At 53.3% G+C, this 8,938-nt stretch overlaps 1 protein-coding gene across 2 annotated transcripts; it reads right to left on the bottom strand.

Annotated features, from left to right (window-relative positions):
- Positions 1-948: 948 nt before the first annotated feature.
- DHRS11 (dehydrogenase/reductase (SDR family) member 11) lies at positions 949-8,937 on the bottom strand. 2 transcript variants are annotated; one of them, XM_006756170.2, is made up of 7 exons: positions 8,791-8,937; positions 5,969-6,178; positions 3,512-3,606; positions 2,714-2,843; positions 1,963-2,055; positions 1,718-1,783; positions 949-1,594 (listed from the first exon to the last, which is right to left on the bottom strand). In XM_006756170.2, exons 1-7 carry the CDS (start codon positions 8,935-8,937, stop codon positions 1,553-1,555), a joined length of 783 nt encoding a protein of 260 aa, XP_006756233.1. In that variant the 3' UTR covers positions 949-1,552. The 2 variants fall into 2 exon arrangements, with proteins under 2 accessions (XP_006756233.1, XP_006756234.2); XM_006756171.2 differs by lacking the exon at positions 1,963-2,055.
- Position 8,938: the final 1 nt, after the last annotated feature.

The raw sequence follows: 8,938 nt of genomic DNA, 5'->3' as shown, positions 1-8,938 counted from the left end.
CCGTCCCGACAGCGCCGCCTGCAGGGCTGGCTGAGCAGCGACCTCCACCGCACGGCAGCCGGCAGCCGGCCGTGATCAGCGCTGAGCTGACCCTGCTACTGGCTTCATTCTGCGCCCTTTGAGGTCCCAGGAAGCTGGAGGGTCGCATTCACCCAGGCACCAGCAAAAAACACTTTACAGAGATGTGTTCAACTAGGTCAGTCGTGGTGCTTCCCTTCCCGTTGGATACTGGTGCTTTTCCTCAGAAGTTTCTCCTGCATCCAGCCCCTCCTCTGCGTTTCTACTGTCTTTTCAAACCCTGAGCACCGGTTAGCTGACAGGGGTGGGCAAACTTTTTGACTCGAGGGCCACAATGGGTTCTTAACCTGGACCGGAGGGCCGGAACAAAAGCATGGATGGAGTGTTTGTGTGAACTAATATAAATTCAAAGCAAACATCATTACATAAAAGGGTACGGTCTTGGATCCGGCCTGTGGGCCGTAGTTTGCCCACGGCTGAGTTAGCAGGACTCAGCAGTCACTTCCTACCCTGTGGTGGCTGATTCTCTAAACCACTGCTCGGTGCCTGTCCCGCACCTGCTGACAAGCCAACTGATGCCCTTGGCCCACAGGTAATGGCCAGACTCCTTGCTCAGCACTCAGACCTCCCGGGACCCAGGCTTTTCAGCCCCATCTCACTCCTGCACTAAGTTCTGTGCTGTTCCCACAGCACTGCATGCTCTCTCTGGCCTCTGAGCCTTGCACATCTTGTCTTCTTTTCTGGCTGGCAAATTCTACCAATTTTCAAGACCCAAACCCAAACCACACCTGCTACCCTAAGGTAATCCACACTCCAGAAGTGAGGCTCTAAATTCACCCACTTTCCACTCACCTGGAAGAAATTCTGAGAAACCACCACCCCAGATCACAAAGAAAGGGGAAGAACTGGAAGACACTCACAAAGCCAAGGTCAGTTGTTGCAATTTTTCTTTATTAATTATTACACTGAAATCCACTTGGGAGGTAGGCCCTGGTATTGTGCTGCCAATCAGAGTAGAGTGATGACCCCCACTGGACTGGAGAACTAAGTGCGGGAAGGGGGAGGAGAGAAGGGATGGAGAGGGCATTGGGGCAGGGAGAGGAGGAAGCTGGAGCCCTCCATAACCACTCAGATAAAAGATGAGGAGTTCCCCCTGCCACCTCATCGCTGAGCAACAGGGGGTGGAGTGTAAGAAGATAGGGGGAAGCCACCCTTCTGGCCAAGGTCCTTCCCCAAGTCAAAGGGAAGAGACCAAGGACAGCAAACAAAGGCCAAGGAGCCCAAGAAGGGGACCAAGAGTGAGTTAACAGGTAAAGTAATTAGGGACACCACCTCCTCTCCCCAGCCCACTTTTCACATTTGTGGTGGAAACAATTGGACTAGATAGAAAAGACCTCAAACATTTTCAAACCCCTGGGAGGGATGGAGAGAGGAAGTGGTGTCCAGGAGTCCAGAAATTAACACCTACAACCCAAAGGCCAGCACCAAGCCGTGAAGATCCGTGAAGAGAAGAGGAGGCGCTCCCCACAGGAAGCTAGGTCACCTGCTCCGTGGGCCTCATCTGGATGTCTCCGATCTGTAGAAGGCACAAAGGCTTGAGGCAGTCAGGACACTGCCCACCTCTTTAAGCCCTCTCTGCTCTCCTCCTCAGGGGATGGTTGGGCTTCTCCATGGGGTGGACAGCCAATGCCAGACTTACCTGGACATGTGGGGGGGTGCTGAGGACATAGATGATAGCCTGGGCCACATCTTCAGCTTTCAGACACTGAGCACCAGGGAAAAGGGGGATTAAGATGAGGACAGAATGGATCCAAGTTCCCTCCCACCACTGAGGTCCTCTCCAGCATCCACATTCCCACCCCAACCCTCTAGGAGGAGCAACGGCCTGGCTAGAAGGACAGGTTCCCTTCCCTCTGCCTTCACTTAGAATGAGGGAGGCCCCACCTTTATGTGTTCATATGTGGCAGCTGCCTTCTCAGGGTCCTTGTCATGAAGTTTGAAGGCGAACTGTGTCTCCACCAATCCTGGAGAGATGCACTGGGCCGACAGAGAGGGCCTGCTCAGGAACTGAGCTTTGCTCAACCCCAACCCCAATCAGAGGCCAGGCTTTGAGGAGGTTGGAGAGAAAGGACGAACCCACAGGGCCCCAGCTTCACAAGGTTGGCTGTCCCATGTTAGCGGCTGCCTCCTGGCTCCAAGGCTGCCACTGGTGATGATCACAATGATATCTACCACTTACAGAGCCCTTACTAAAAGCCAGGTAAATGTTTGACAAAATGTTCTCTCTCAGAAAACCTCATAACCTGATTATCATCTCTGTTTTACAAATGCAAAGACTGAGGCTTGGAGAGGTTGAGTAAGTTGCCCAAGGTCATTCTGCCTTCAAGGGCAGAGCCCAGAGTCCTGGTTTCCTGCCACTGTGCACCTGGTTTCCCACAATCCCTTGCTTTCCCTCAGTCTCACCCGCCATGTTCCAGTCAGCCCAGCCCGCTCCTACCTCAAAGTCAGTGAAACGGGACTCAAGTACTGAGCAGGGTCATGCAAGTAGCAGCAGAGCCCAGGAGCTCTGTGCCCAATATGCTCGCAGGGGTTCTAAAGCAGCACACCCTGGACATGGGCTCCCTGGGCAGCATGTGTGGGGGTGGAGAGGGCCTGTGCCTATCCCATCCCCACCAGGGCCAGGCCACACCCTCACCGTGGCTCGGATGTGGGTCTGGGCCTCCCGAAGCTCTTGCCTCAGTCCCTCTGTCAGTGCAGTGACGGCATACTTGGTAGCACTATAGAAATGGGCCACAGACTGGGGTACCACTCGGTGGCCAGACATGCTGGGTAGAGGGAGGGAAGGGGAAAGAAGACAGTGATGCTCCCGAGAGACCAGCAGTGCCCCCTGCTGTACCAGTCAACCCCACCACCTCGATGCTGCGGGGAAGCCTTCTAAAGGGGACCTCTGGAGGCCTCCTTGCGGCCCACTAATCTAGCTGTTATTCAAGCTGCTCCTGAAAACCCTACTCTTCTAGATGTCTTCCCTACAGTGACCACAGAATCCCCTCTCTTGGTCACGCAGGCTGTCAAAAATCTCTTAATTTCACCTGCACATTCACTGATATGGTTCTATTGGGAGATCTCTGAGGGCAGAGGCCATGTCTCCCCACTCAGAGGGGGGCTCCCCAATGATACTGTGTAGTCTCTCGTTGTACCACAAGGTGGGGTTCATTCCAGGGCCTGAGGAATGGAGAATCTCAGTGCCAGCAGAGCCCCTAGGCTTCCACTGCAAAGACAAGGGCTGAGCCACCCATCCCAGCCAACTAGGGGCTGGCACTTGACATACATTCTTCTTCCTCTCACCATAATCATGCCATTGGGTGTTAACTGAGTATTAAATCCCTACTTTACCAAAGACACAGGTCCAAAGAGGTCAAATAAACTGCAACAGATCACCCAGCTAGGAGGGTGAGTGGTGATCTGCGCTCTAGCCCTCGGCCACCTGTCTCACCTGTTGATGTTAATGATGTGCCCATCATCCACATTCCGCTCCTTCATGGACTGGTAGGCTTCCCGCGTGCAGATGCTGAGGGCCAACACATTCACCTGCAGGCCAGGGAGGGCAATGGGATGTCTCTAGCTTGGGCCCATCTGAGCAGGTGATGGAGCCACAAAGAACCCCCAGGAAGCACTCCAAAACAGTGCCTAGGTCCTACCAAAGACCAACAACAGACCCAGGGCACTGTGCCTTAGAGGTGCCCCTCCCCCTAAAGCTGCCAGCCCCCGCTGACAGCAGAGGCAGCTTCTCTCCCTGGGTGACCCTCAAGTTCCTGTGAACAGGAATAGAAACCCCCCCAAATCCCATACACAACCCAGGAACCCTCTGTATCTTGGCTGTCTCCTCTCCAAATAGTAGACTCTCTGCCTCAGGGAACCATCTCCTTTTCTTCTCCAAATACCCTCTTCTCTGGGACAGTGCCCCTGATCCTGCTCTCTCCTAAATAGCCTCAAATCCTTCCTAAAATGGGTTTAAAAATCTCTCTCCTCAAACACACCATGGCCTCTCCCCACCTTACCCAGCTATTCTCTGCTCCTTTCCTGTCCCCTCCCTTGAGACTACTAGTAGAAAAGGTCTGATCCTCCTTCCTTAACCTCTGTTCCATCTGCAGAACTAGGCACAGAGACTCTTAAGAGGGTGGGTGACTTGTCATGGAAGACAGGGGACCTCCCAAGGGGCTTCCTGCCTTCTGCCCTCTCCTCCTCGCTCTGGCAGAGGTGACACCAAATCCCCACCACCCTTCATGGAACAGAGGCCTGAAGAAGTGTCTCTGCTCTAAAGCTCCGGCCCAGCCCCACCCCTAGCTTTACCCAGGAGGACAAGCAGAGATAAAGCTTTCAGCAGGTCCTCATGTCTCGCCTCTCCAGAAGAGACGGGACCAGCCCGGGAAATTAGATGTCTGTCCTTATCAGGTGTCAGAGCCAAGCATCAGGACAGAACACCCTGGGCGTGAACCTGCCACAGCATTCACAGCAGAAGGACACAGGAGGCTCTCAGCCCTGTTTCTGGTCCTCTTAGCAGTGTGGGTTTGTGGGGCAGAGAACTCAGCTCCTGAGGGCAGAAGGAGTAGGAGAAACAGGTCCCTGGATGTCGGGAAAGTGAATCTCCTAGGTCTGGGGGTTAGGGATGGGAGTGGAGAAGATGCCTCATAGGATGACCCTAATAGAATTACATAATGTTCAAGCTGGAAGGGGCCTTAGGGATTTAACATAAGCCCCTCACTTTATAGACGGGCAAGTTGAGATTCAGGTTGAGAGACCCACCTACTTCAGGTGAGGGCCACAACTGAGATCTCCCAGAAGGCTCTGTGAGGGCAAGGAGAGTGCTTTACTTTCACTGTTCATTGTTTCAATGGTCATTGTTCATTTCCTGGCCCAAACACCTGTTAGGTGCTAAAGCTTCTGTGAGCAGATATGAAAAGAATTGTGTGGGGAAAGACACATTGCATTTACACACTGCTTTCAACTTCTTAGAATAATTTCATACCCAATATTGCCCCATAATATAGTCCAGAAGTTGAAAACCCATGTCCTACAGGCTGTGTTTGGGCCACATGTAGTTTTAAAGCATTTTAAATTCATTTCCAACATGTATTAGAAGGTTTCATTCATTCAAAAAATATCTATTGATTGTTTCTAGGCTGAGGCTGTAAGAGAGTAAAACACACAAAAATCCTTGCCCTCGTGGAATTGAGATTTCAGTGAATGGGATGGATGGAGTGTCACATAAAAACCCAGGCTCCCCACTCCTCTCATAAGATTTGGCCACACTGGGCCACATTGCCTCACAGCAGTGACACTGGACGCTAGCAGTGGTTGCCCCTGTACATGGCCGTGTGCTTTCTCACTTACTGCAGACCCCCCTGACCTGCCTCAGTCTCTTATTACCTACCTGGCCACAGGGGACATTAGAGTTAGTGACCCCAGATACTGATGGTATAAGTATGTTCATCCCAATTAAATGTGACAAGACAGAAGCTCAGAAAGGGTAACTACCTGCCTGAAGCCACACAGTTGCTGGCAGGGCTGGTTAAGAACATTGTCTCCTATCTCTTTGCTCCTTTCCTTCCCATAAGACCATGTTCCCAAGCACCCATAGTGCTGACATATGGGGACATTCAGTAAATAGCAGCTCTCTCCCCTACTGAGCTTTCTTCCAATAGAAGGAATCAGCCTAGACTTTAAGAACTATGCCCCGGGCCTCAAAGGAAAGAAGAATGGAAAAGACATGGCTATTCATCCACTCCCTATCCCTCTGGCAGGGAAAGAAGAAAGGGGACAGTCAAGGTGCCCCAGGAAGGAACCCAAAGCTCCCTCTTGCTATTGTCCCATCCGGAGCAGTGCTCTGGCTCACCACCACTGGGCTCCCCGCCGTCCTCCCAGCCCCCCTCTCCAGGTCTGCAGCCCTTACATTGAACATGTCCTTCCAACCGCTGGTGCTGCCTGAGAGCAGGGTGTCAGGCCGGGCCAAGCCAGCATTGTTGATGCAGATGTCCACGCCGCTGTGCTGAGAGCGGATAGCCGAGAACATAGAGAGGATGTCCTCTTCATTTGACAGGTCACATCTGTAGGGGATCAAAGTCCCGGGGTAGCCTGCACTCTTACATTCGGCAGCCAGCTCCTATGAAACCCAACAGGGATCTAACTGGGGTGAGCTGCTCACTCCCACACCTCCCCTGCCAGAGACAACCTCCCTCTGCTGTCACCGCTTATAGAACTCTCTCCTTTGGTGGCCACCTTTTGGTCACACTGATGTTGGGACTGCCCATCCCCTAAGCTTGTCTTCTTTGGTCAAAGTCCAGGGGATGAGAGTGCTCCCTGAGTGAGGGAGGGGAAAGTTGAGATTATCAATGGAGTAACCTCACAGATAAACTGGAGTCTTCCATTCTAAGAAGGGGGCCAGGGACTGGGAATGGAGTGGTTTTTCTTTTCTTCCTCTCCCTCAGTAGAACACCTTCTCTGCTCCTACATAAGATGCACCTCTCACCCTGCCCCATACTTCCACCGGTTCCACGAGCCACTGAGCTGGTTATGCCAGGGCTTCCATCTCTTCTCCCCCATCACCTCATCCAGAAGGGCTTATATCTGAACTATCACCCTCCCTCCACAAATTGCACACATATTTTTTCGATCAAGCCCACTTGCCAATCTTCCTTCACCCTACATACAGGAAGGGTCAGGAAGTTAGGACAAATTCTTTCTCTGTCCCATGGTGCACCACCCTCCACCCCAAAGTTTCTTTGGAAACTCTGAGGCAAGTCAGGTGACAAGTGACACTGGCACCCCCTGTGTACTGCCAGGGCCCTCAGCACTCTGAAGAGCTGAGGAAGGGGAAGACCTGAGAAAGCAGAGCCACTGAGACGCCTGTGAGGAAAGCTGACATTCAGAAACAGGGAGGAACAAGCCATGTGGCCTTGGAGGCCAGCGACTGGGCACCTGAGTCTCGTGAAGGTGACTGTACATGTGGGAAGGTGACTGTACATGTGGGAAGGTGACTGTACATGTGCGGGAAGGAGAAGACTAGAGGGTACGGGGTGCCCTAGAGGAAAGCCAGCTTAGCCAGCTGCCTTGGCCTGCAGCCTCCCTCCCCCCAAACCAAGCTGGGAATAAATGGCTGGATCAGGTGACTTAGGAAATTCTTTTCTGCTTTAACTTTCCAAGTTTAAAAGGTATAGTCGTCTGGGACTCAGAAGCCCTTCACCCAACCTTACCTACTCACGACCACCTCAGGAAACAGGGTTTCTCTCTCTAGGAGGCCAGAACTCAAGCTCTTTTTCACTATTAATCAACCCATCAATAAAAGCAGATTGTGGGCAAGGTAACCTAGCATTCTCCCCACCTGGCAGGCAACTTGTCCCTTCCTCCTCCAGACTCAAAGCCCCCACAGGAAAGCCAGAATAGAGGGACTGGGAATATATTTCTCCCTGTCCCTGTCCTTTCATGGCCCCACCGGTCCTCCTGGAGCTAAGTGATCTGCTTGGAGATTCCCTTGGGGCTCAGGGACTCCCTTTCCTGGCTAGTTTCGGGCAGGGCAGTAGGAAGAGAAGACAAGGGTGGCTTTAGACTTAGGGAATCCACTGGTCTTATCCCTGGCCTAACCCTCTAGGTTCCAAGGCTCCTGAGCTCCAGGAGAAAGGGAGGGGCAGAGTCGGGCAATGGTGTAACCAGGTGACCTTGGGACTATCTAAGAGGCTATAAAATATACCTTAGGGCAGCAGCAGGGGAGGGGACAGCCCTCCTTCCTGTATACCCTCTCCCTCTGCCCCCACCAAAGGCTTCCTTACCCTTGCCCTGCACAGGGACGCTGAGCAATGGTGGAGATAATGCCCTGCAGCTAAGCACTAGTGTGACCCCTGAGAGTGATCTTGCTGGGCAAATCCAGGGAACATGATGGAAATTTCTCCTCTTCTTCCCCCATGCTCCATCCAACATGGCCAACTTCGTTTCATTGGTCTCTGAGCTCCTGCTGCTCCCAACTCTGCTCCCAACCCCACTTTAAGAGGAAGCCCGAGTTCCATTTCTAGTGCTTTGTCCCCCTCAGGGCTCGCATGTTCAATGCCTATTTCGCCTCCTCAGTCCCACCTAGGACAGTCAAATTGGAGAAGGGTCTATCTATGAACACCCCAGTGTCATTCCTTTATGCCCACTGGGTAGGGGGTTAACCCTCAGATTTGGGGGTGGAGGGGGGACTAGCCCGTTTGTTTTTGTTTGTTTTCAGAAAAACCACTCCGACCTCAACCCCAACCTCAGACTCGGGTTAAAAAAAAAAAGATCACCCACATAACCTCTAGCTTCTGCTCATCTGGCTGACCAGCCACTTTCCTTGGTTTTGTGGGCTAAGTCTGGGGACCAGAGAAAGCAATCCAGTAGCCAACGTAGCCACTGAGTCCAGAAAGCTTTCTTTCCTTCTCCCTGGCAGCCTCGCCAGCCGGATCTCTGGTTCCCCTTTCTCGAGCCTACCCGAGCCGGCAGGTAGGAGGGAGAAAGATGCCAGAGGTTTGGTACAATGGGGTAGGGACTGTTCCTTAAACGGCTCTTTAAAAGAGGGCATAGCAGAGGCCTGCCTTACTAGGCATCACCTTGTCCCTAAACCCGTGGCAAATGGCCCGGGGGTGGCAGGCAAGTCAGGGTAGCGTCCCAGCCCGACTCGGGCCACTCCCCCTCCCCCACCGGGACCGGACCCCGGCGAAAACGACGCCTCCCAGGGCACTCCGCTCCCCAGCCAGGACTTACCTCTATGTTGCCTACGGTGCGGGCACAACCCACCACCTTCAGTCCCTGCTGGACCAGGGCCCGGGCCACGGCCGCGCCGATGCCCCCCGAGGCGCCCGTCACGAGTGCGAGTCGGTCGCGCCACCGCTCCATGCCGCCCCGGGCCATC

Source organism: Myotis davidii, unplaced genomic scaffold (assembly GCF_000327345.1).
Source record: "Myotis davidii unplaced genomic scaffold, ASM32734v1 scaffold993, whole genome shotgun sequence".
NCBI classification, from domain to species: domain Eukaryota; kingdom Metazoa; phylum Chordata; class Mammalia; order Chiroptera; family Vespertilionidae; genus Myotis; species Myotis davidii.
The sequence above is the reverse complement of the archived record's forward strand: the minus strand, read 5'-3'. Positions and strand labels throughout refer to the sequence as shown.